Genomic DNA, 27,512 nt, shown 5'->3' with positions numbered 1-27,512 from the left:
TAAGCACTGCATGTGGCATACTTATTTTTTAGCATTTGCTATTTTGCTTTTGTCTGTGGTGCCAATCATTTTGGTTTTTGTGTTCCTGCATGTTGCTGCTGTTTGACTCTAATATTTTTATAAGTATTTAGCAAGTGATAATAGCTGTAAGTCACAGCTGAGTATGCCTGCCTATTGGATTTAGTTTTCCCACAGCAAGACTTCATGGCCTGGTACGCTGAAATATGAGCTTGCATACAGTTTCCTTGCTGAGGAGAAGAATAATGGACTGCAAAACACATTCTGTTGCTATTAGCTTTTCAAGTGGATTGAGCTACTCATTGGAAAAAGAGTGTGCTACAGCAATTAAGTTCATCCCTATGCTCAGTCGGCTTGCCATTTCCAAAAATGAGATGGATGTCTCTTTTGCAAAGAGAGTAATGTTTTATTGATGGTAGAAATTATTAACTAAAACTGAAGCTGGAAACGTGCAAGGAATGGAGGTTTGGAGCACAGTATGAGACTGTAAGGGAATTCTTTAACATAGGTATTAAGTCCCTTACAACTGTGTTATACACTGAACTGGTCAAAGCACTCTTCGTGGCAAATGGGAAGGGAGAAAACCTTTGGCTTTCACACCCTGCTGCTTATTTTATTTGTAGGTGAAACCTCACTGCTGAGACAGTGGTGGTCAGTGAAAGAATTTACTAATTTCAAAACACCTTTATAAACACTGTGCATCAAACACTGCTTTTCAGTCTTTAATGTTTGCTAGATACTTTGTCTCTTAAACGAGCATCTCTGCATACATGTGAACTCAGGAAGGGAGCTTTAAGTCCAAGTGGATGTTTTGTTACTCTTGGAGAAGGGGTAATGCGTGGATTCAGACTATGCTGAACTAGTAGAATCAGTATGGCAGATTGTCTTTTGAAGATGAAAAGGAAAAATATTTATCAGAAGACCTTGTTTTATTGTTTAGGTTACTGAAGGCATTTTTCAGCTTAAACATATCTTCCTGTTAGCTTTCCCAAAAATACTGCCATGAAAATGTAGTGGGGGTCTCTACAGTCCAGGTGCTTTGGGAGAGGAGTGTTTTTCAAGTTGAAGAAATTGACATTGCAAAAATTCAGTTGTCAAAGCCATAGGTATTATTTGAGTGTAGGAACTGAATAGTTGTTCTGTTCTTCATTACATTTTAATGTATGCATTGAATGTTTTTCAGGAACTCCAGGAAAGAACTTAATGACATACGGTTTGAGTTTACTCCAGGCAGAGGTAAGGCTCCTTCAATTGGATTATTCTCTAATTGCTCAAAATGGTGTTTCAAAAATTGATTGCTGCTTATGGTTAATACAAACTACTTCTCTGGAATGTTTCCTACTGCGCAGAGCTTTATATTGAACTTCACTTGAACAAGAGTAGCAGATGTATGTGAATCCTAGTGGCATGGTTGCATAATATATAGTATATATTAGAAGAATTAATCTACAGTATAATTTATTGATTTCATGTCTTATTGAAATGATCTATGCGATATATAAGATCTTGCATATTTACAGCTTTGGAATTTCCATTTTCACATTTGGAAAACATGGTAGGAAATGGAATATAGTAGCTGTAAAGATATATGTGGTGATGGTGGTAATATTTGAGTTCCTTTCCCCTTTGTAATAAAAGAAGTTATGTTAGCAACTGTGAAGTGCACACTGCTTTTCAAATGCTGTCTTCAACTGAAAGTTGAGTTGTATCTCTAGCTTTGGTATCATTACCAGAAAAATTCTGGCATTGAAACTTTAAACTCTACTGCATGCTTGTAGAACTGTATTGGCTTTCCAGTGCTAAGAGTTAAAAGAACTCATAAAACTTACTTTTCTTTGAAAAAAATGAAGAATTACTGTGATAAAACATACAGGAGGCTGATATGTTGAGTAAGAAGGTATCATCCTTGTTACATAGCAACCCTTTGAATTATGAACACATTTCATCTTTCTCAGAAGTCGGTATTTACTATATTTAGAATAGCCTTCAAAGAGCTTCCACCTAAAAATTAATCCAGATTGGAAAAGGTGTCTCTTTTCCTGTAAATCATAGTATCTTTCATGTGCAGTAGTTTTCTGCACAGATATACTCTCTGTTGTCTACCTGCATTTCACGTTGATTTTGGCAATGGGTAATAACAAAAGAGATCTCTTCCTTAATTGGGCACAGAGCATCCTGGTTTAGTCACTTGTCAAAAGAATTACTTAAATACTCTTTAAGCAGTTACATAAGCCATTCAGGAATTCTTACTTGGTCAAAAAGTAGAGGATACAGCACAGTAAAGTACACCAGGACTGTCACTGAGGCAGCCGAAGGCCGCTGTGATTCTCATCTTCAGAGCTCTCCAGAAATTGCAGCTAGCTCAGCTGTATGGTTTTTCACCTTTGTGTTTCATGAGGAAATGATGCAACTGTGTAACTGCCTCAAAGCATGCGCTCCATGCAGATATTTGTTGTTGAGGCCATATTACAGTTGAGACTTAGCTGGAATTTAGGCTTGTTCCTGCTGTTTCCTCCTCCTTAACTTTAAGCCTTCTAAAGTCCTGATCCAGGAGTAAGTACTAGTCACAGGGACTTAGAAACTAACCCATTTGGGTACAGCAGTACAGCAATTGATGCAAAATCAATCCAAAGCTCTGAATTTCCTGGGTCACAGTACTTAAAAGCTATTTTAAGCCTGAAGCTCAAAATGACTGTTCATGTAACTCCTTTGTCCCACAGGTAACGAACAAGAAAGCCTATACAGCATGTCTCTAGATATGCAGAACAATGGAGGGGATAAACAGTGAAAAAAACACCAAAATGTAGTTTATTTTCTTGATTGTGAAGCTACTGAACTTGTGAACTGTGTAGGAGTATGCATTTAGATAATAAAGGAGAATTGCTAGTGGCCAGGAAAGGTCTGTAGGATGTTTGCAATGAATCAAATCATCACCTCATGCAATTTGCTGTGCAGAGGCTGATAAGATAATTATCTTTTTTCCTCCTAAGTAAAGTTAATTTTGAATTGAAGCCTGCCTCCATGGGTGTTTTGGAACTAAAATATATTTTTGTTAAATTGCATTGGATGACTGATAGTTTTTGTTGTTTTTGTGGGCTCTCATACTTGTTCATCTCACCTTTTGGACAGACACAGCAGATGGCGTTTCTCAGGAGCTGTTCTCTGCAGGCCTGGTTGATGGCCATGATGTAGTTATAGGTAAATTACATTTTTGTTTGCAATTACACTCTTGTGACAAGTTTGTGTTAAATGGATATGAAAAAATGTTTTCTCTAATGCTGGTTTTCACAAAATCCTTTTTGTCCTGATTTTACTTTCATGTATGCATAGTTCAATCAACAAGCCAATTTTGATACCAGTCCAAGGGTTGCTTTTGGAAGTCAGAACTCTTTAGTGGTTTGAGAGTGATGATATAATATAGATCTCCTGAAGGATTGTTTAGAATTCAATGATTGATTATTTTTGTACTAATCTAATTTTTTTTTGTTTAACAATAAAATGATTTTTCAGAGGATTTTGCAAAGTGTGCTTTGGCAGCTCTGAAGTAAGTAAGTATTCTGCCTGGGTTCATGGAAATAGAAACAAGCCAGAATTCAGCATTCAGCATCTATGGGAATTGCACCTAGAGATCTTACTTCTATGGTAAATAAAAAAGATAATCAGCAATGTGTTCTGGCTGCTGAGAGGAAATATGCTTCTCTATTTTTCTATTCTGTGCTTCAGTAACTTTTTTTTTTTTAATGAAATTCAGTGTCTGGCAAAGATGATTAATTTGGAAGTGCTTGTTTCCCTGCAGTTCCTTCTCTTCCTCTGGTTGCTCAAGACCACTAGATATATAGGTACCAAACTCAGAGGGGTGCTAGTAGATACTAAATATGTGAGAACTGGATCAAGGGATATTAGCAAATCAATCTTTGTGTTGTCATCAAAGAAGTTCATATCGATTGGTTTGGATATCATTACCAAACTCCTCAACAATAGAAGCGTGTTTTAGAAATCCATAAGTTCATGTGACTTGCCTGAAAGATTATCTAAATATGTTCTCAGTGCGTTTGTAGGGTAGCTAAAGTATTTCAGAGAGAAGCCAATTATTTTTGCCTTTCTATGTTCAAAAATATAGGTTGATGCTAGCTGATCTAAGAAACAAAAGCCCTACCTATGCTTTTATTTTAACTTCTAAAGAAAAAAGTATTTAGGGGAGGTTTGCAGATGGTACAGGCTAGCAGGCACTCTTCTCTTGAAGTCAATTCTGCTGCGCTGTTACTATAAGGATTCAGGGGAGGGGTGTGGCTTGGCCTTAGTTTGTTGCCTTTTAAACATCCAATATGAAAAATGTCATCAGTATACTGTTAATGATATTTTTGTTAGAATTTTCATTGCTACAAGATGCCTTGCTTCATTTAGAAATAATAAATAAATATTTTTTTTTTCTGGCTAAGAGAAGTATTTTTATGTGTTGGCTATTGCATATGCCTGGACAGTCAGCTAGCACTCTGTTGCATAGCAGTCAGAGTCACGGCTGTGACCCAGTGAGGCCCCTTTTCCCTTCTTCACGCTTCCCTTTTCCCCTCTTTGCGCTTCCCTTTTCCCTTTGCTGCAAAGTTCTCTTCTAATGCAAAGTGCCAGTACTTCTGTGGAAATGGCACCATGAATAGGATTTATCGTCTTTCAGGGGGAGAGATGGGGGAAAGGCAAATGAAGATAAACATATCTCATTACTTTAGTGATGGGACTTTGGTCCTTGAAGAGGCATGAATATTTAAATAAGTAAAGTTTTCCCTAACAGGCTTGGCTAGAGACATTGTCTAGTTAATAATAAAAGTTTATTTCCTTGCTTAGTTCCTGCTTTGAATTGCATCCAACTTTCGTTTTTAGCACTATGATGATGGTCCTTTCTGTTCTTTCCTGTTTATCTTTTTATTGTGGTATTAAAAAAAAAGTAAGGCAATCAAATTTCTTGTATGTAACAAAAGCATTCAACTTCAGTTTAATTGATTATAATCAACTTATATGTTAATTTTTCTGCGATGTAACTCACCTCAAGTTCCATGGGCACAAATTCTTGTATGACTTTGGATTATAATTTTCACTTGTGTCTGCTTCACCCATGAAGTTGTTCAAGATTTCAAATATAATATTATAATATGTTTGGACATAGTTATCTTCCTAGAAAATGACTTTAGATTTCATGTTTTACTGAAAGACAAGTTCTGCTAAATGTGATTTTTTTTAATTAAAAAAAATAAAAATTTGGACTTAAGTTAGAATACATTTGTGATTTGCTTTGGGGAAACTGGCTAAGTGTTGCATGGGCATGGAATAAAACAATTTGCATGCAAGCAGATTATTGTAAATTTCAGAATTTCACTGTAGCAGTGCAGTCCTAGGAAATAATTCAGTCCCTTAGTTTAAAGCAACAGGCCATAGAAGAGAGCAGATGGTGTGGAAAATGTAAATCTGCTTACAAAACTAATTTTCTGTGTAAAATGATTTTGCCACCTTGTTCACTCAAAATTAAAATGTTTAAAATCTTCCTATATAGGAAGAGGGGAATAGTATAGAAGAGCTTGGTTAACCTTCTTCACCAGAAGAATAGATTCCATTAGCTTCCAGATTGAAAGCAACTGATAAATTACCTTTCACTTTTCAGCTGAAGCATGCAGAAATTCCGCCTCTGTAACATGAATGAAAACTAAGTTCTGAGATAGTCTCATAAAAGTTGTTCCTGTAGTTTCTTTTAATGGATGTTGGAACATGTAGAGGCTGGGAGAAAAAAAAGAAAGGTGAAAATACCTGTGCTTATGTTGAACTCAAGAGTTCGTTGGCATAAGAGCTGATTTTCTGAAAGGATGCTTGAATAGGAGTCAGCAAGAGCTGTTGTAGAAAGTACAGCCGTGGCATACGTGAGCTGAAGCTGTTAGTAGGGACCAGCTGATGTGTAAGTTCTATAGAATTTTCTGCTAAGAATCAACACAATTCACCTTTTGAGTCTTGCTGGATTTGCTTCACTTAACACAGGCTGCCCAGGAAGATTTCCATTCTGATAAGCAATAAGTTCAGCTACCTGTTCTGCAGAGAAGAAAAAATCCCATCTTGCATGTTCAGTTCTGGCTACGATTGACTGGCTTCTGTTCTCATTGATAGTAGCGTTGTTTCACAGGAGGTCCCTAGATCAAAGGAATCAGTGCAGAGAATTTTGTTTAAAAGCAGACTAGGAGTTTGCATTTGCAGAGGGGAATGAATCTTGGAGCTTATATGTAGGCTTTGGTATCTAGCTGATGAGGTATTTTTATGCAGTACCAAAATAGCTATGTGAAATCATATGAAAGATCTGGAATATTTTCAAAATGCATTTTGAGATGAAATATGTCTCTGTGTGTATGTGCAATATATGTGTATTACCTACTAAACATTCATCTAGTAACGCTTTATTAGATTTTTGATACCATAAAGGAAACTCGTATCAGCAGTCAGTTCTGTTGAAAATCAGGTAGTTGAAGTCCTACTTCACTGTTGTATACAATGTGCATATAATCTCAGCAAAGTCTTAGGCTGTAGTTAATCTTCTAGAGGCCTTGCTTAAATTTCAGAACCTAAAGGTATATTTACAGTTACTAAATTTCAGTGTATATGTATAAACAAATACTTCCATTCCTGAATACTGCTTAAATAAAAGCCTTGATATCCATGCCATCAAGAAATGTGCAGTTGCTCTTTATTAATGTACCTTTATAGTAGGTATTTTTGTCAAGAAGTGCCTGTGAATGCCTTGAGCATCATGGAAGATGTACCTTCACTTTTAAATACACCAGACATAACTACTGGTAAATGGATATATGTCTTTGGTGCTGGAGCCAGACCCAAGTGTCCGCTTAGTAAGCAGAGGAACAGCTTTTAGTCAGTTAAAACATAAGCTTCTTGCTGAAATGCTTAATGTGTTTAGAAGAACCAGCTGAAACCCAAATAGATAATATTTTGAAAGTAGCAAGCTTTTTCATCAACATCTTGAATATTTTCATCAATATCTGGAATATTTTCTTAGAAGTGTGAATACAATAGATGCCATAATAGTTTGGCTAAGGGTTTTGGGGTGGTAGGATTCTTGGTTTTATGGTGGTGTTGGGTTTTTTTTTAGTGGGGGTGGGGGGTGGGGCGGAATAGCCATTTTATTCAGTGCAGTTACTGTGGTAAGTAGACAGGACTTTAAATGGCATCTAGAATAAGAAAAAATCATGGCTGTGGACAGGTTATTTGGCCATGAGTGCAGAGAACAAGTATCTGACCAAATTCAGAATGACATTATTTCAATGCATGTTAAACAGTTATATATATGGTTCCCAATTAATCACAGTATTAAAGCATTTGAAATTGAAACAGTTGATTGTCTTACAGTATTATGTCTGCTGATGCTGAAGGTACTTTCATACTGAAATGGAAAAATGAAAAAGCAGAAGCCCGGTTTGTTAGAATACTGTCTGTAACAACGTCTTAACTCACAGTGGCACTGATAATGCTATTCACAGAAAAGCCACAGAGTTACACAATGAATATTCTTGTGCTTTCCTTGGTTTTACTCTGAATTTGCTTATACCTAGTTTACTTTGCTATCTTGTTAGATTAATCATCTTTGAAGCTGAATGAAGTGATGCCTTTTGTTCAACTAAATCTGGCTTATCATCTTTCTGTAATCGGAAAATGGGACAGTGCTGCACGAGCAGAAAACATTGCATTCATTTATGTCCTCAAAGAGCAGTAATGTTGCTATGGGTAGGTGACTTGGATAGCACTACCATTTGAAGGCAGCATAGGTTTCTCATTTAAGATCAATTATGTTTTGAAATGCACTGATTCTTGTAATCTTTGAGGGAGATTACTAGAAGCTTTGTTTTTTCTTGTGTCTGTTTATTCATGTGGTCCAAACTGAGTGAAATAACTGAATTTTTGGTTAAGTGTATCATGTTCTTATATGTTCCAAAGCTCAATGTACCCATAAACTTTCTAATGAGAAAATGCCTTTATAGATCCTAAGAATTAATTTCAAAAGATAGACAAAATTCTTTGTGTTTATTTTTTGTGTTATCCAGAAAGGAAACTTACAGATTTAATGAAAACCTGACTTATTTTAAAGCATTTTGTAGAAACTCTTGTGCCTTCAGCATGCACACATAACTCCGTATCTCTTTAGCAAGATATGCACATGCATTACAGATCGGAGAATATCTCTATAATCCCCAGGGTTTAACTAAGGACTTAAATATTTCAACACATCTGGCCCATTGAGAGCTAATGCATTGAAGGGTGACTCATAACAACTAGACTGCCGGGAGTTCTGGAAGCTTGAGGTACACCCGCAGGTAATCAAGCTTTGCATCTAATTGCGCTTTCAAAGTTATTTTAGCTGTATGTTTTGTACAGAAAAGTGCACTTGAGAAAGTATGTTGTGTGAAACTGGCTGGTTTCATGCAAGATTCCACCTTGCTGAATTTCAATGTGATGGAAACATGGAGGTTCAAGGTAAAAATAAACAGTATTGTTTAGGTGAATAATCACTGCTGCTGTAATGGTGGTTGTGGCAGAACTATAAATATGTGATGTAAGAAGTTCTCCAAGTGTGCACATTATCCTTTACACATATTTGTGTATTCACGTATCATAGTAAATGTCCTTATCTTACAGCCATGATCAAGTAAATAATAATTTTAGTTACTTTAAGAGGAAAAAAAAAAAAGGTGGAATTAGCAGTTGCCTTCAAAGACAGTTCCTTTTTTCAGCATGCAGACCACCAGTTCCTACTTAGCTGTGTAAATGAGGAATAAATCCATCTGTTTATTAGTGGGATTAGTTTGGGTTTTGCCTGATACAGTACGTGATAAACTTGTAGGCCTGAAGTGTGTTCCCTGCTCTCATAGGTCTGAATTGTAGTTTTGGGGTCTTTCCTTTCTAGTTAAAACAAAAAAAAAACCAAACCACCAAAAAAAACCCCACCCAAAACAAACCCCACACCAAAACCTCCCAAAACAAAAAACACCTCCCAAAAAAAAACCAAATAAAACCCCTGTGAATTTGAATCAGAAGTTGCAAAGACAGCAATATAAGTAATTTCTTCTTTTCAACAGTAATTTAGTGGCTTTAATTTGTTTCCTTGGCATTCACTTCTCTGCAAGTGGTTAGTATGTCAAAATAAGGATTTATTGAGGCTTTTCAAACTAGTAGTCTGTATCAGAACCTAACACCTGCAAGTCAGGGAGTCTTTTCTAAATATATTTTTCATTGTTTCAAGTTTCAGATCTAAGGTATTGAAGTAGCCTGGCTGCTATTTCATCTTCTTAATAGTTTTGTCAGAACAATATCTATAATTCATAGCAGAACTCAGGACAGGAGCAGTTCTGAAGATCTGATGGGGAGAAGAGATTACCAAGTAATAGTATGCATAGCAGAATGTGACCTGCCTTATTTCTGCATAGACCTACATTTCAACTCTAATCTAGCTTGATGAAGGTATTTGTTAGAGCTGCCTTCAATATCTTGATGACTCTCAAGCTGTTGTCAAACCTTTGAAAGCTAGCACTTGCTTTCTACATTCAGTCGCTGGCAAACAATTTTTTCAACTTTGTGCTTTGACTCATTCTTCTGTATAGAGAATTTATGAGCACAATTTAGTGTAATATCTCAGGCTTGTTAAATATCCCTACTAGCAATGTTGGGCAGCAGGTCTAAATTTTTATTTTAAATGTTCGTTTGAGACTCAACTGAGTTTTAGAATGCTCAGGATCTTCAAAATGCTTTTCTCAAAATGAAGGGGAAATTGTGAAATCTGTATATACTCCCCCCTTATCTTCCTGGATAATCTACCCCATTAGACACATGCAGAATCAAGGTCTGAAATAGCTAAGCATTTAAGTATCCAAATATATTCTACTTACCTTTTCATAACACTTTGCTTTAAATATGCGGTGGTTTGCCTAAGTGTTCTTCACACACTCTGGGGAAAAAAAAAAATCAATCTGAAATATCAACCTTCTATTTTTTCATAAGTTTCTGGGAAAAGGTACAATTTGCCAGTTATATTAATGTTTTAGTTTAATCAATAAAAGCAGTTTTTGCAATTTCAGTGGGTGGTTTTTTTTCCCTCACAGATTGTAGAATGTAAACCATTACCTTGGGATCAGATATCCATACTAAATAATTGAGAATTTGGGAGTTTAATCATGTGTTATTGGAATTGAAGTAGGTAGATTTCTAGCACTAACTTACTTCATTTTCCACTTTGATACAGTGCTCCTGTTTCATAAAATAGACTGCTTCTGTTGGGTGGGAATTTTTCCATCAGCTACCTAAAGACAAATGAAACCTTGTATACTTCATCACTCCTTGGTTTTCCAGTTTTTGTCTGTGACCCCTGGGTATTAATACCCTGTGTTAATGGATCTTAATGTGAAGTAATTTGAGGTCTACTATTACTCCATAAACTCTTTTTTTACTTTTTCGCTTTGAGCAAGGATAAATATTTAAAGTCTTTGTCTGTAGAGGTCAGTCAGGAATATGTGTCCCTGATGTCTCTCTCATGCCTTTGCCTATTCCACTCTTGAATAACGTAGCATAATTGGGTTAGTTGTTAAAGCTTTGGTCCCACTTTCTTCCTCCCTTCCCCCAACGCCCTCTTTTTTTTTTTGAAGAAGAAGAAGATACCCTGATGCCAAACTAATAGTAAATGTCCTTAAACATGTCTAAAAAGACGTGAACTAGCCTAAACCTTGGTTGTCTGTATAGAAGAAACTAATTAATACCCAAGTAAAATCAGCACAGATTTTGGTACTCGCTAGGGGTAGTACAACCTGTGTCTGAGTATTCTGTCCATAATTTGAAGTATTGCTTGCCTCCTTTCTTTACTATTGCTGTATGTTGGGCCACTTTTCAGGAGGTGAGGATGTCTTTATTTGGTACAGTTCTTCTTCATGTCTGGTACTTCATGCACACATGAAACAGCATACATTCAGGCCTCAAGTGGTTTTAATAATTACTTTAAGCTGTGGGAATTGGACTGTGAAATTTTAGTCCTGTTCATAAGCATGCTGTAGGAGACCTTTTTCAGTCTCCCAGTGTTCCTTTCAAGGGGGAACTGCTTTGGTGTTCTGTTGTCCTGTAGCTGTTCTCTTCAAGCTGTGTTTTCTGATTGTGAGGCTTCAAATCAAGGTGTTGGATATTAAAGTATTAAATGTTGAAATGGAGATGGTTTCCACTGTATTTATCTATATCTACGTATTCAGCAGTCTACTTTGAGTATTCAAACAAATTTGTGAGCCTTAATCTTCCTTTGATAAATTCCTAATGACATCCTCTTCATAAATAATAGATTTCTAAATGTTTTTAATGTTACTGCCTTATCGGTGTCCAATAGCTTCCTCAGAAGAGAAGCCAGGCTTGCTGTTGATCTTTCTATTTTATTTCTTTCTTATAAGGATCATGTCTAGCTCCTTGCAGTCTTCTAGCAATAAACACTTGTTAGTTAGCTGTCACAGATCTCAAAACACTTTTGTGTTTCCCTTGCTACTGTTCTCAAGCAACATAAACAAAAAGGATTTTATGACTAGCATTCTGAATGGGTGAGCTAATGAAATCACGCTACACTTAAAAGATGTTTTTGACCTTGCATTGAAAAGCCTTTTAGTCTTTCATGTAGACAGTTCATGAGCTATTAGGTAATATTAGATAATAAGAAGAAACTCAGAGATCTGGAGGAATTGTTACCAAAAGCTCAAAAGGATGATTGCTTTGATTTTTTGCATAATATACTATTAATCTAGTGCTATCTATGTTTTAAAACTTAGTTTTGACTTTGTTATGAATTTGCAAATGCATGAAAACCACTGTGTAATATGAAATATAAATGAATATATATATTGCAATGAACCTCTTGCAATATGTGAAACTGCCTCAAGAGCATGCATAATAAATTCAGGCCTTTGGAGGAAAGCCCTACCAGCAGCTGAATTTTCAGGAGTGATAATTCCATTGAAAAGTATTCCCTGTCACTCAGGCATTGTGCTTCCTAAGACCCATACAGAAGAATACAGCATTAATCCTCAAATCAGCAGACTCCCAAGGCTGTTAATTATGTAGAACTCCATGTATCAGATGAAAATTGTGAAATAACTGCCTATGGTTGGGGTAATATTTGAAACAATCAGCAGGAAAGCAAATAAATCCGTGGAGGTTTGAGTTTGGCCTTTCTCATGGCAATACCGTTGATGAAGTAGGGAGCAGTAGAAGGTGGCTATTGCTTAGAGACTGAGTTTTGGGCTACATTAAAAATATTTCACTTTTCACTAATTTAAAATATTTTTCATTTTCTCAGAGCTTGTAATTTTTCAAGGGTTTTTTTGTGACAGTAATCTTGTGCCTGAATAACGTTTTCCCTTTCCTCATATCTGAATTTCAGGATTACAATATGCAAGAGCTTTGCAAACTGTTGAACCTAAACGTACTGTCAGAGGTTCCCCATCCACTCTTTTCAAAATGGAAAAGCAGATGAATTATTATTCTTTTGAGAGGACCCCAGAAATATCATTTCAAGCTTTAGATTCTGCTTGTGTCTGTGTTTATGCCAGATGGCTCCGGCTCAGTTGACTGGGTTGGCATCGTACTGGAAATAGTTCTACTGTACTTCATATAGCTTTATTTACTGTCTCATTAATTTCAACTTTTCCAGAAGTTTCCCATTTTCAGAAGCCATTACAGTTAGGTTTCATGCTGTGTTAAGAATTTTAAATAACCAGGCAGAGTCCTGTCACATTACAGGAGCAAAACAGCTGTTTGAGACTGTCAAAGTATGGTTATTCTCTTATATTTATTTGTGATCTTGAAGATGACCTTTTTTGTTCAGTTACCTCAGCTTATAATGATCACTTACTTGAAAATTATTGGCCAAAATTGTCATATAGCAAAGAGTGATTTGTAGGATAGTCTATGTAAATATGCATACTAGAGGACTGTAGTTATGTGGCATTTTTTTATTTATGACTGTGGTGCGTTGAGCCTGGCTGAATGCAGGGTGCCCACCAAAGCTGCTCTGTCACTCCCCCATCTCAGCTGCACAGGGGAGAGCAAATATAACAAAAGACTTCTGGGTCAAGATAAGGACAGGGAGGGATCACTCAGCAGTTACCCTCACAGGAAAACCAGACTTGACTTGGGGAAAATTAGTGTAATTTATTAACAATCAAAGCAGAGTAGGGTAATGAGAAATAAAACCAAATCTTAAAACTCTTTTCTCCCACCCCTCCCTTCTTCCTGGGCTTAACTTCACTCCTGATTTTTCTCTACTTCCTTGCCCCAGCAGTGCAGGGGGACAGGGAATGGCAGTTGTGACCAGTTCATCACATGTTGTTTCTGCTGCTCCTTCCTCCTCAGGAGGAGTCATCCTCACACTCTTCCCCTGCTCCAGTGTGGGGTCCCTCCCATGGGAGACAGTCCTCCATGCGCTTCTCCAACGTGGGTCCTTCCCATGGGCTACAGTTGTTCACAAACTGCTCCGGCGTGGGTCCCTTCCAAGGGCTGCAGTCCTTCAGGAGCAGACTGCTCCAGCGTGGGTCCCCCACAGGGTCAGAAGTCCTGCCAGCAAACCTGCTCCAGTGTGGGCTCCTCCCTCCATGGGTCCACAGGTCCTGCCAGGAGCCTGCTCCAGCGTGGGCTTCCCACAGGGTCACAGCTTCCTTCAGGCATCCACCTGCTCTGGTGTGGGGTCCTCCATGGGCTGCAGGTGGATATCTGCTCCACCGTTAACCTCCATGGGCTGCAGGGGCACAGCCTGCCTCACCATGGTCTTCACCATGGACTGCAGGGGAATCTCTGCTCTGGCACCCAGAGCACCTCCTCCCCTTCCTTCTTCGCTGACCTGGGTGTCTACAGGGTTTTTCTTCTCATATTCTCACTCCTCTCTCCAGCTGCAATTGTGCAGGGTTTTTTTTCCCCTGTTTTATTTTTTTGTTTCCCCTTCTTAAATATGTTATCCCAGAGGCGCTACCACTGTCACTGATGAGCTCAACCTTGGCTGGCGGCGGGTCCGTCTTGGAGCCAGCTGGCACTGGCTCGGTCAGACGTGGGGGAAGCTTCTGGCAGATTCTCACAGGAGCCACCCCGTAGCCCCCGGCTATCAAAACCTTGCCATGCAAACCCAATACAATTACACCTGCAATTAGCAGCCCGTGTTGTGTATATTTATATGCTGGGTTTGACCTTTTATTTTATTGCATGTTCTGCAAGTGCAGACACTTACTTTGACAAAGTGGCACAACAGTTTGTCACTGAGTTAAAACCTGCAAAAAAAACCTGGAATGATTTGTGGTACGTAGGTTGATTATGTCCTTCACAAACCTTCTGAAGAAGGTCAAATGGCGCCTCATTTATTGTTGTGAACAGCAAAAGCCTATTGTGCTAACTGCTCTGCTGCTAACATTTGAAGGGGGCTTTTGCTCCAAGGCATGATTTGAAGTATACTCTGTTTACTTGGTTACTGCTGGCAAAGGTTTTTCCATCACCATCACTTAATTTTTTCCTGCAGTTATCTTGTTCATGTTTCTTCTCCTGACTTTTATAAGAGTATGGACATAACATCTTGAGAAAACACTCTGCAAAATGAAGTTGAGTCTAGCATATCCAGGCCTTGTAGAAACAGTGAATTCCCAACAGGATTTGAAATTGTCAGTTAGTGCTGCTTGCAGTCAAACTAATCTACTATGAATTTCAGAAGTACAACATCCAAGGCATGACTTCAGAGTACTTCAAAGAAAAATGGCTTTGTCAATAGGAACTGTAGTATACTTAACTTAGAGATAAGGTGTAAAGTAGAATCCAGAGACGTATTTTACAATGCTCTCCACTTTTCCAAATAATTTAAGTATCAGCGAAGTATTTCCTCTACAAACTCCTAACGTGAAACTCCTTTTCACTTGAGGAAGAGCATTACTGTACTAAATTGACTTTGTTCACTGACTTGCAATAGAAAAATTGTTGGGTGCTTGGGGTAGGGAGAGGTGATGAGAGCCGGATGGCTGTTTTCCTCCCTAGTGTTTGCAGATGTGGTTGGGTTCATCTGCATTTAGAAACTTCAGGCTCATTTTTTGTATTTAAGCCAAATCAAAACTTTTGTGCATGAACTGTACTAGGAGGGCTAGTGAGTCTCGACCTACTAAATCATTTTGCTTGATGAAAAGAGCTTAAATTCAGTAGCTGGGGAGATGTTTATCAGTAAAGCTTAATAGCAGTTCACTTAAAAGTATTCTTTTTCTTTCTTGCCTGATGCAATCAGTAATTCTGAATAGGGCTGAACAGTAGCAGCAACTGCTTGTATGTGAGAACGTTGATTACTGTTGTGAGCATATGGCTGCCTGAATTTCTGAGTGTCTTTCAGGAGACTTTGCATACTTAGCGGTCCAAGCTGTTTAGGTTTGGTAATAGTCCTAAATCTTTAGAAGTATATTTGTAAGAATGGTAAGTTAGTTATATTTAATGCAACTGATAGCTTAATTAAACTGCATATAAAGTAGGATGAGTATTCCACTCTAGAGTCTGTTGTTCTACTTGTAATTTTGAGGATGTCTTTACAGTAGTTAAGATGGGATCCCCAGACTTTCTGGAGAAATAATTGGAAGGCACTGCAGGCTGTCTTTCAGGAATGACTTAAAATTCCTTGGATGGCTTCTGCTGCCTGTGCTGCAGGGTCTATTTTTAAAGGAGTTTAATGAAACTAGAGATACCACGGACATCTGCAGTTCATGGGTTACTGCTGGTTTTCCTGGCTGATTATATCAGGCCCCAAAAGATTCCAGTTACCAGTTGAGCCCAGATCTTCAAGGTGCAAACAGACATGCCCAGTGCTATGTGCTTACTGAGGTCCTAGAACCTTTGGCTAACACTAGGGTGAAAAGGGTAATGATTGTTTCATCCCTAAAAAAAAGGAACCGTATTTTAAGTAGTTTACTGAAATGCAGACTTAGGTATCCAAATTCAGACAGTTGCCTCTCATTGTTGGCCTTGCAGTCTAAATGTGGACAAGACCTAGCAAAACAAAAGGAGATAGAAAAACAAAAAAGATACCAACAGGACTGTATGGTTTTGCTAGGTAATTACGCACACATCTGATTTTTAATTGATGTTAATTACTTATGCTTTCAGATGTTGCGGAAAGAGCAGGCCTTTGGGGGGATTTGCATTCATGGTGGCTTGATTGAATGGGATTAATGACATGATTTTGTCAAAATCATTTTTATTGCCGTTCTGTAATGACCAGAAAATGTAAAACACAGAGTACCAAAAGTCACCGGTGAGACACTAATCTTACTTGAAAGATGCTGGATGTGTGCAATTGAAAATGAAAAGATGTCTCTGTAGGAAGCTGCAGGTTTGACTATTTTTTATGTAAACTTGTGTTCTATTATTCTGCACTCTTTGCAGGTCTGCTTTCTCATTTTCAAGTGTAGCCTGAAAACGTGTGGCATTACTCGCTTAAATCTTCCTAATCTTCTGTTTGATTAAACATGTCCCACTCTAGTTATGGCCCATCAGAGAAGCAAAAATAAGGCATATTTCATATGCTTGCTTCAGATGTTTCTCTACCATTTTATATGTAAAAGTTTCTGGCTTGTGTTCCTATTAAAAGTAAAGACAAGTGAACAAATAAAAGTGTGTCCCTGTAGCCTTTTGATGAGCACTGTTTTTCGAAAAGCAGTTTTCCTGAAGAATGATGTCCATCTAAAATGTTATAGTAACTTTGCCTAAGGGCAGCTGGAAGTTTTTACATTCAGGCAAAATAGCCAAGCAGCATGCTAACTTGCTTTAGTTGTTTTACAGCTGCTCAACATTAAATGAAAGACTGCCCTTCCTGAAGACAAGCACGCATTTGAAGCTCATCTTTTTGTAACATTTTATAATAGTTGAAGTTAGAAATCTTTGGATTTAGGACACAACTTCTATCTGGTTTTGTAGCACTGTGTCTGCATTTCAGTGAAGCCAGCTAACACTAGCTGGATAATGTGTTCTTTCTATTTTTATTTTTTTTTAAGACATGTTTTACAGGGATTTGGATAAGCCAGAGCTGCTTTTGAGTGCATGATCCTATTTTATAGATTTTTAAGACATAAAAAATGGAAGCTCTTCTATCCTAGCTTCAGGAGATCTAAGGCTGAACACTCCTTTTTGCCTACATATGAGGTTCTAAGCATTAATTGTAATGATACATTAGATACATTTATAATACTAATTACAGATAGATTATCTGTATTTGCATGTATTTTATCAGGTAGGGAGTTATTGCAATAAAATTGACTTATTGATTGTGGAAGTGAATTGTGTCATTAAAATAAAAACTGTTTGTAATGACTAGAATAAAGAAGATTATGAATAATGAAGCTTTAAAAATGGAAAGGCTTACTATTGTAGTGCCTGTAGTTGAGTTCATTTAACTGTGAAGGTTAATTTTTTTTTCTTTCCAAAAAGTGTTCTCTACAAAATGTACCTTGTGGTTGCTTTTAAGGCTTGTTTTTTAGCTTCAAATACCCTTTCATCCCTGGTCAAATTTATTACAGGTATATAAACAATCCTTAGTGCCATGTCAGTGGTATAAAGAAAACGAGACCCCAAAAAATTTAATTTGCATTTAACAGTGGTAGATTGACCTGAAAGTTTTCTTCTCTAAATTCCCTTGCCAAATACTATTCTTCCCCTTGTGAGGCTAATTTCTGTTAGTACACAGTGAATCGTATATGATCAGGCACGGTAGGAGTGAAAATTTTATCATTGTCATTTTAGAAGATGGAGGAAGTAGGTACCTGAGTTTGTAGCAGTAGGACATGCCGCATGCAAATGTTTGCTGTGTATCTTCCACCTTATGAAGTCTGTGGAAAGTATTATTTATGGAGAACATCGGGTTTGTTGCTTCTCTGCCTTATGGTACTTACCTACTCAGTGTACTAAGAAATGTCTGCTACTTAATACCTGTTTATTTCCTTTTTAAAGTCTTGTCTGAACAGCTCTGCCGAGTGAGGAGTCTTTATGTCATGCTGATGTCCTGTTGATGACATCTTGTGCTCATAAGTCAGTCTTGAGCAAAGGCTCTCAATGATTCGGTCTGAGTTATCTCAGGATCTATGACTCTGCAAAGCTGGGGAACAAGTTTAGTAAACGTACAAAGCTGAAAGCGGCCAACCCGTGGGCAAGATTAGTGGTAGCAATATTGTAAAAAATAGACCAATTAAAAGTGTGACTTAGGTGTTTTGATAGAAAAACAGTTTATTATCTTCCTGCCTCTTCCTCTGTTTTCAAGGAGTAAATTATTCCCTTCCTGCTACTTCTGTTAGGGCATACAGCTTCCTTCTCCAGACACTTGGGCTCTGTAGATCTAGTTAAACTGTTTATTGCAGTTATATCACAAATCCCAGTCATGCTTACTCAGAGAGAGTAGTTTGAAGATCAGCTCCTTTTCCATCACTCTCTTATTTCTGCTCATTTTTCTTCTAGTGAGCCATAACAGCTCACCAAGAGTCTGTGTGGGTACTAATGCCAGCCCAAAAAAGGGACAGAGGCACACACACAAAGCCAGGACAAGCAGAAGTTAGAGGGGACAGTGAGCTCAGCCTTCTCCTAGAAGCTTGTGCTGATGGTGGCCCTGGCTATAGCAGAAACATGACATAAATCATGACAGCCGTCAGCTTATCCTTGGCTGCATGACTCTTCCATTTTCCTTGCATTTATATTTGTGTGATTGCTAACCGTTTATAGAAGAGCCTAAGCTGAAAATTAGTAGTTATTTTTTTCTGTCATTTGGTTTTCAGGCAGATTTTTCCCCTGAACCAGTTCACATAGTCACAAAGTATCAGTGACTGCAAAAGAAAGGAGGCAGTATTTATGGCAGCCCAACTGCCCTCTCACTTTCAAATGACAGCTAGAGAGTGATTAAATGATTCAAGTGGCAATTTACAGACATATATGTGTGTAGAATTAAGTAGAAGATTCACAATGAGGCTTCATGTCATGCTGAATGCGATTTTCTGTAAATCATTATTTTTTTCCCATACTTTATTTCACAGTTGCTGCTAATTTACAGAAGATAGTAGATGATCCAAAGGCCTTGAAAACATTGACTTTTAAGTTGGTAAGTAAAAGCATGAAGGGAAGAAACAAATGAATTATCACAATATTCACACACGGTCTGGATTTTATCTCTTTTACAGCTATTTTGCTGAATAAATGTGTTGACAGGTAAGATGATTGAAATTGCCATGTGTGAAAGAGAAAAACCTAAACTCTATTTTGACAGGACATTAGGGATACGTAGCTCCTACACAGCTCCATAACTGTGTAGGGAGAAGGAGGTTCATTCACATGAGTTCTGAGGAAGTCTGAGGTTAGGTGAGAATCTGCAGGGACAAAACCCCTGGGAAGAATTGCAGAAACAGGTAAAGCAGAGAAAACTGTAGTTGTTAGGTTAACTCACCTCCATCCCTGCTCCCTCAGCTCTGCGCTGGCTGAAGTGTCCTCTGCTAATGGATACTTTGTTCCAATCCGTTTTTTTCCAGCACCTGCCACCATTTTTCTTGTGTGCAGGTCACCTTCTCTTCTGCTTGCTTCTCCTTAATTCTTCTCTTCAGCCTTCTTTCAGTCAACCATCCACACCTACAAATTGATCTTGCTCCCACTGTATTTCATTAGTGTTTTTCCCTCCCCACCTCTTCTGTATATACAACATGAGACCCTGATTTTAGGCCTGGGACTGTTGTCTGTGCTGCATTTTGTGCCCCTGACCAAGGGTCCTAATTTTGGTCTATTTTGATGCTATCATGATAGATCTAATTTAATAACTTCACATTGCAACAGCTTAATTCAGAATTGATGTGCTGTATTTTTTTTTATTTCTTGCTAAAATTAAGTTGAAAAATTTACATACCTAAAGCTATTGAAGGGTTAGCTATGTAAATACTAAACTCTAACCAATTAGCTTTCAGCACCCCTTGCTGAGAGTGACTCAGCCACGTATGAAAGACGAGACTGAATGGCTGTTAGATAAGTAGGTCTCCAGAATCACAGCTTTGTTTATGAAAGCAGCTGCTTCAGATGGGCTGTAGAGAGCCATTTTTAGAGAATTAGTGACCTAGCTGATGATAATGTATTGATTCAGGTTTGTTCTTTGCATGTCATTTTTAAAATATAGATTTGAGTAGTTCTAACTGACCAAATCTTTTGGACTCATATTATCTCTGCAGTCCAGTTAAGTCACCAGAACTTACACATTTCTTCTGAGAACGCTATGGGGTGGGGGAATAAGGACATGTAACTCAAATTGGTTTGTTTCTGTGGCCCTTACTATCTAAATATAGCTTAAAGGCTGATGCTTCTGTTTTTGCAGCTGATCTGTGTTCTTGCTGTCTGAACACTTGACTTAGCTTTATTGTGTAGTCAGTGGCATCTCACCAAGAGCATTTAGATACATAGATAGCCCAGAGGCTCTGTAGAAGTCTGGGTTTCTAGTTTACTCACTTAAAATAGAGGCTTGAGATTCCAAAATGTAATACCCCATAGTATCCAGTTAATGTTTATATACGTTGAAAAGAAATCCACTTGAAAATTTAGGTTGCGGTACTTCTGTGATTCAGTTGGATTTATTGCTGGGGTACAGTCAATGTCACACAGTATTTCAGATACCAGTGAGTGAATGCTGTTACAATCCTACTCCTTACCATAATCAGAGTTAACAGACAATCCAAAATCAATGTTTTTCTCCCTTCTCAAGGAAAAGTTCCATTGGCTAGGTAACAATTTCTGAGGTTAACTTTTAACCGAAGTTTCTTCCTGCTATTTTTAACCTAGGTTTCCTGCATTAGTTCCCAACTTCCTGGGAAAAGAACATAACCACAAGTAGTATCCTAACTTATTCTTATCCTTGGATTAATGCAGTATATGTTCCGTTTCTGCCTGTTTCTATATTGTGTAGTGGAGTTCCTAAATGAATTGTTGCCTAGGAGAACTCTGTCATTTGTTTGTATGAACTCCTGAGTCTTTGTTACCCCTTAGCAAGGTCTCACTGAATTTGAAAGCACTTGTATACAACTTGATTAGAACACATTTTGTTGGTCAATATTTCATGGGGATTGAAAGTCTAAATGTAGCTAATCCTATATGCATTCAGAGAATTAAATTGAAAAGTGCTTTTTAGTTTAGGATTAGTTACTACTATTTGTGGACAAAGAATCTGGTTAGTATTTCACTGCTTGCAGATTGCTTTTGCTGGTATTTTGCTGGTATCTAATATTTCTATTCAAACAGCAAGCATTTTCATCTTTGGGGAAAAAAGAACAACAACTTATATCTTAACTGTTTTTGTCTTTAATTATTGCCAAAATGGTAAAGAAATTTATTACAGTGAGGTGTCTGGGTGAATCTGTCTTTAAGGTTGGATCTCTCTCTTGCATATTTTTTTTAACAGTGCATCTTTGATCTTACAATGATGTCATTCTACAGAACATACATGGTATTAAACCTCCTTTAGTTGTCTTCACTAACACAGAATGATGACTTTCCTGCAGTATCCAGCTGTCCACACTTTGGGAAGGAGGCTGCTTTAATACACAAGTAATCTTGGCAACACTCAAGGAAACACACATTATTGCGCAGCATAATTTGCATTTTATGTAAGGATTTTTCATATGAAAAAGGGAGGAAGCAACCATTAATGAAAGAATGCATTCAGTCACTAAACAATGAATTGCAAATACTAAGAGCTTTTCTTGTATATTGCAGTTTATGTATAGTAGTGGTACTTACGCTAAGCATAAAATATAAGCTAATAGGTTCCAGGTGCATTAAAAATTAGCCAATACTTATTGATAACGAAGGCATTTAAAAATTTCTATGCATCTAGATACATTACTTAGCATGGCTTTGAGGAGACTGATAGCTAGCTAGAGCATAGAATTATGTTAATGATATTAGCTCTTTTTATCATTATATTTTAAGTACAAAATTCAAACTCAATTTATTTAGTAACTTCCCAATCCAAAAACCATTGAGATATCTTAAGAGTAACCAATGGTGATGATCTCAGATCTTTAACTTGCTGCTTCAGTAGAATAAGAACTGAGAAATAGCCTCTGAAGAAAGAACTGTTCTCTCTCTCTGATCAAAGTAAATTTGAAGGAGTAGCCTGATGCTTCTACAAGTGTTGAGTGAGTTTATTTTTGGTCATGAAAACTCAATGTATAATGTAACTCGGTGCACCTTGTGTGCACAATCTGAGAGCTCTTTTCTTTGTATTGCATATACACAAACCAGTTCTACTAAAGGGTTCAACTGCTACTAATGCATAAAAGGAGCATTTTTATAGGGTGAACCAATTGTTCTGACTTTTTTGGGGGTGATATGCCAAAGAGTCTGAAGGCATCTATCATAAGTAATTTACCATTACATGCTGTTCATCCAATTGTAATATTATTTTGATTTATCTACCACACAGGTGAAGAATGCACAAAAAATCCCTGTTTAAAATATCGTCACTTCTGTCCTACAGAAGCAAATTTTGTATTTGAAAATCAAAATGTAAAAATATTTTGCCTACAGCGTGTGTGATTTTTTTTTTTTTTTTAAAGCAGACCTAAAATAACAGTTCAGTCCTTAGCAAGGTAGTTTCATAGTCTTACTGTTATTTTTGAAAAAGATTACTTGTGCCAGTGTGTGCTGTGACAGACCTTACTGAAGAATCTCAACTATACCATTTTAAGTACTAGATTGTATTGACATAAAGGAGCTGTCCTTTTGCAAATGTTAGTATTTACTCTTCTTAGACTGCTTCAATCTCTTGTTTAAAAATTCAGTGGATTACTATTCCAAACAGACTTGATAGCTGGACTCATGAAACATTAGGTGTCTACAGCACAACGGTAAAAGCTGGATTCTGTACGTCTGGGTTATTTGCTCTTTGTGAGTGAAAACAGCATGCTTGCATGAAAAAGCAAATTTGTCTCCACTCTGGACAGTTTGGGTTAAAGAATTTGGGTCTTTAAGTGTTCATTTCCCAGTATTTTTTTCATAATTTTTAATATTGATTAAAAGTTTGCTAAAATTAAGGATGCATTTGGCTAACACTGACAGAGGATACATCAAGCAGTCTGAAAGCTTTCCTTCAAGTAAGCTTTTGCTTACATGTTTGCTGACTAGGCGATATGGGGGAAATTTATAGCCTGGCTGTCAAATCCTTCTTTGTAGCGTGGTATACTAAACATTTCTGTTTGTACTTGCAGGCCTCTGGCTGTGATGGCACTGAGATTCCTGATGAAGTGAAACTGATTGGGTTTGCTCAGTTAAGTGTCAGCTGATGTCTGTCCCTTGACCCCAAGCTGAATTGTGAGATTGCGAAGAGGCCGGCTTAGATGCAAAGGAAAATTAATGCACCACACACTGAATTCTGCTTCATTCTCTCGCAATTCACAAAGTCAGAACAAGCAAAGCCCACAGCTACACCGCTGCTGCTAACATTCAAAATGCTACTAAATGTCTCTTAGCAATTGATTTGGATTACCCCTAAGTGACAAGCCTGTGGAAATGCACTCAGGTGGCTGTATTTATTGGTTACAAAAGGAATTTTCTATCAAGCTTACTTCTTTCATAAACTTTGAGTGATACTATTTTACCTGTACTTGTGGTTGATAATACTGCCTCTGTTCTGGTATATTAAGAAATTAACATAAATATGAAAGTTAAGAATTATTAGCCAAACTTGAATTCTAGTTTTAAAACCAACTGTGAATTTTATTTTTCATATATTTATGCATTACACATCCTAGTAATAAGAAAATGATTTTACTTGATTATGTGCTATTTGCAGTTAATCTCCCGTTACTTAAAAAAGTTTCAGGTATATCTTTGAAGCATTTGGTAACTTCTAGGGTTGGTTGTTTTTTTTTTTAAAAAAATAATTAATTAGGCATTAGCAAGCTTTTGTTGGTTGTGTGTCTAAAAAACCAGTCCACAAACTGATTGTTAAGGGAGTGGGAGGTGCCTTGCAGACATTAATGTTTTAAGAATGTGCCTGAGGCTGCTTAAATAAATAATCTCAATTTTCTAGAAGTACCATACATATGGTACTATATATATAAATATATATCGTTATCTGAGCAAGGAGGGGAAATATAGTAGCAAAGGCATTAGAGAATTTTGACTATGCTTTATTGGGGAGTCTATGAGCTAGAACTACTTTGAACTATTGTTAAGGTAGACTGCTTACTGTGTCCATCTCTGATCCAACTTATCCTTAATGATAGAAACTGGTTTCATACAGGTGATAAAAACTTGAAGAACAGAACTGAAGCTTTACTTGAAGTTCTGCAAAATACCAAGGTGGAGTGAAAATAATAGGGCTTTGTGCAATGATCAAGTAAAACTCTGTTACAAAGAAAACACTTTTGACCCAAGTAGTCTTATGCTTAACCTGTGGCATAGATGTTATGGAGCTAGTGAACCTTAGAAAGGCTTTCAAATTTGGAGATATGTTTCTCAGAGGTTACAACTTAATCTACTTCCTAGCTAATCCTAGATAATCGGCAGCTCTTTAATGTACTGAAAATGGCAAATATATATTATTAAAAGAAGTTATTTATAATGCCTTGTCATAATCGTTGAGGTGTTCCAGAGCCATTTACATACGACTCAATGTAATCCCATCCCATCCAACTGTTTACATGATGATTACTCCAAGATGACTGCAAAGTTTAAAAAAATAAAAGTGTATTGCACAAACAGATTTGTTTTTTGAATTTCCATGCACTGCGTCTGTTTCGACGGCTGCGTAGCAGGGAGATGTTATGTTTGCTGCCCTTACTTAGTTTAGGAGCGGCGCTTGCACAAGGGACCTGGTTCCTTGCATTGGGGAGGCAAAGGGGAGAAAACACTGCTTTCTTGCTCATGGAAGAGAGTTGCTCTTGACCGCTTGCTTTCCAGTGCTTTGCATAAGGCATTTTTAAGACTCCTAAGGTGTTTGTACCTCAGGAAACCATTTGGACGTGTATGCCTGTGGGATGCTGGTTTGTTTCTGTGGGAAGAGGGTGAGAGCAGGACTGGAGGTGACCCCTGCTGCCCCTGGCCCTGGTGTGAGGCTGGTGGCCGCAGCTGAGGCTCGTTGTGGCAGGTCAGGCCCAATTTGGGTGATTGGTGCCTCAGCTGGTTCGTGGGGGAGTCCCAGCCCTGGGGGTGGGTTTTGGCAGCATGCTAGGGGCGGGGTGCTGCACTGTGGGGTGGAAGGGCCCTGTGCTCTGGTGGGGCCTGGCCTGCAGCCTGCTGAAGGCAGCAAGCAAAAATGGTAAGTGTCCCTTTCCTCAGTGACAAAAATGGTGCATCCTTCCTTAGCTTTGGGGTGTCTTTGCAGGGATGGGTGTGGCATTATTGAGAACCTGCTCGGTATCTCTTCCACATCAACGGTATCTTACCTCAGGGCCCCGTAACTGGCTGTTTATCTCTTGCCTTGCTTTGGTTAATGCTTTCCCTTGGTCAGCTTGTGCATGCTTTGTGCCTGGCTCCCCGGGCCGGGGACTTGTGGCAGCCACCCCCAGCAGCATGGCAAAGGCTGTGCCTCCAGGTACCCGCCAGCCTGCAGCCAGGGAGCCTCGGCTGTGCTGGGTGGGATCAGAGGGCACTGCATGGCGTCTGATCTGGGGGGCAGGCTGCAATTTGGCAGCTAATTATTCATTAGCAACCTTTGTGTTGGTGTAGGAGTAAATTAAAGGGTACCTTAAATGTGCATCTACCAGTGAAACAGTCAGTGCAGTGGGGCGGCTACTGAACAGGACCTGAAGGACTTAAGTTCAGAGCATTGCTGTAAGATTACTTTTGTTAGGTATGTTAATGTATGCTTCTCCAAATGATGCACCAGTCTTGACTAATCCACCTGCAAAGTAGTTAGTTAGTTAGCTTTCTTTTTTCAGGCAAAGAAATGAACATTCAGGGAAGCTTGTTGTTTTCACAGATCTGTAAAAAGTGGGAATATATAACTGGATGAAAATAGTGTTCCACTCGCTATACACCTCCCCCAAGGCTGGGGAAAAGGTGTAGGGGTATGAGTAGCAACTGTCAAAAGTGCTCATCTCCTGTACTGGTTGGGGCTGCAGAAGGTATCTAAAAAAAGAAAAATGTAATACTTGAATTGAAGCAGTCAGCAGTATTGTACCAAGATAAAGCTGTAACAGTTGTTGCTCACTTGCAGTCTGATGCAGAAACATGCCAATGCTTCACTGAGCTTCCCCTTGGTTCAGTGAGACAGCAAATTCATGCAGCAGTGTTACTTATTGCAGCTGTGGGATTTTGGTTTTTGCGCTTTTTTCCCTGCTGCTAAGGTATTGTGAATAAATACAGTATAAGCAAAATGAGTTCAGAAGGACAATAACCTGAAAGAGAAGGTAGTTAAAACTTTAGTGTCTGTTAAAAATGAAGTTTATAAGTAGTTTATTCTCACAGCTATATAGAGGTGAAAAAAAGCTAAAAATATACAGTATGTTGCAGTAGAAAGTGTGCAAGTCATGTTAGAGTAGAAAGAGACACCAAATGTAGTAGGAATTTGTATCCTGAATACTGTATTCACATCCTCTGAACAACAAGAGGAAAGAGAAAACCAGCAACCATTAATTTATTCCTGTTTACACAAAAAGCATTTAGGAGATGTGTATGGTTCTTGTGCGTATGCCATGACTTGCCCCAAAGCAGTTGTGGTGCTTCTGTTAGAAAGGTGTTGCTGGACATTACCTTGGGCCTGTTGCTGGCTGGAGCACCTGGCTGTGTTTAGAAGAAGAGGCCTCTAATTAATGAGGTGAAGCTGGAACAGGTGTCTCTGAGGCCAGGAAAATAGGGCTTAATTAGATGGTTCTAAAAATATAGTCAGCTGTAGTGATGGTTATATGCCAGTGCTTGCAGCTGGGCACTTGGGGCTCTGTGGGCTGATGAATGTCAATGTACATGGAGCCAGCCCTGCCAGTGCACTTCACTTCAGCGTGCTGAAAGTAGCTCTGTGCGGTGGACTGAGATGGAAATCAGTTGATAAAACACAATTCTGTAATTTATTATTTTCAAAGTGTTAAAAAGGATGACTATAAACAGAGAATTTAGCTTAGCATAAAATCGGGTCTGGAGAACAACTGGTTTGTGCATGTGGGAGAGGAGGGATGTTTCCAGCCTTTTATCTCCTGGGGCTCCAGTGTGGGCTTCAGGCCAGGAAAGCTGCCTCCCACTCTGGCAACGTATGCTTTTCATGCCAAGAGAGCAGGAGCGTATGCCTCTTCCTTCTGACAAGGGCTGACCTCAGATATTCCCACCAACACTTAGAGCTGCATTCAAACTGCAATGCAGCTAGCTATTTGGAATAAATATTTTGGCTTTCTAGAAATACTATCCTATGTGCTACCACAATTTCTTCTATAGATCTCCCTGCCCCAGAGCACACTTCTACTTTGTGTGTGGAGGTGGAA

The 27,512-nt window shown here is 38.2% G+C and overlaps 1 protein-coding gene across 1 annotated transcript in view; it reads left to right on the top strand.

Annotated features, from left to right (window-relative positions):
* The window catches only part of STK39 (serine/threonine kinase 39), a 105,487-nt gene extending 80,693 nt beyond the window's left edge, over positions 1–24,794 (top strand). The window contains exons 14-17 of the mRNA XM_064451515.1: positions 1,202–1,254; positions 3,148–3,216; positions 19,101–19,165; positions 23,304–24,794. Coding sequence (XP_064307585.1) covers positions 1,202–1,254; positions 3,148–3,216; positions 19,101–19,165; positions 23,304–23,378 — 262 coding nt within the window. The 3' untranslated portion in view covers positions 23,379–24,794. The remainder of the gene's footprint in view (positions 1–1,201; positions 1,255–3,147; positions 3,217–19,100; positions 19,166–23,303) is intronic.
* Positions 24,795–27,512: the final 2,718 nt, after the last annotated feature.

Source organism: Phalacrocorax carbo, chromosome 5, assembly GCF_963921805.1.
Source record: "Phalacrocorax carbo chromosome 5, bPhaCar2.1, whole genome shotgun sequence".
Taxonomy (NCBI): Eukaryota; Metazoa; Chordata; class Aves; order Suliformes; family Phalacrocoracidae; genus Phalacrocorax; species Phalacrocorax carbo.
The sequence above is the reverse complement of the archived record's forward strand: the minus strand, read 5'-3'. Positions and strand labels throughout refer to the sequence as shown.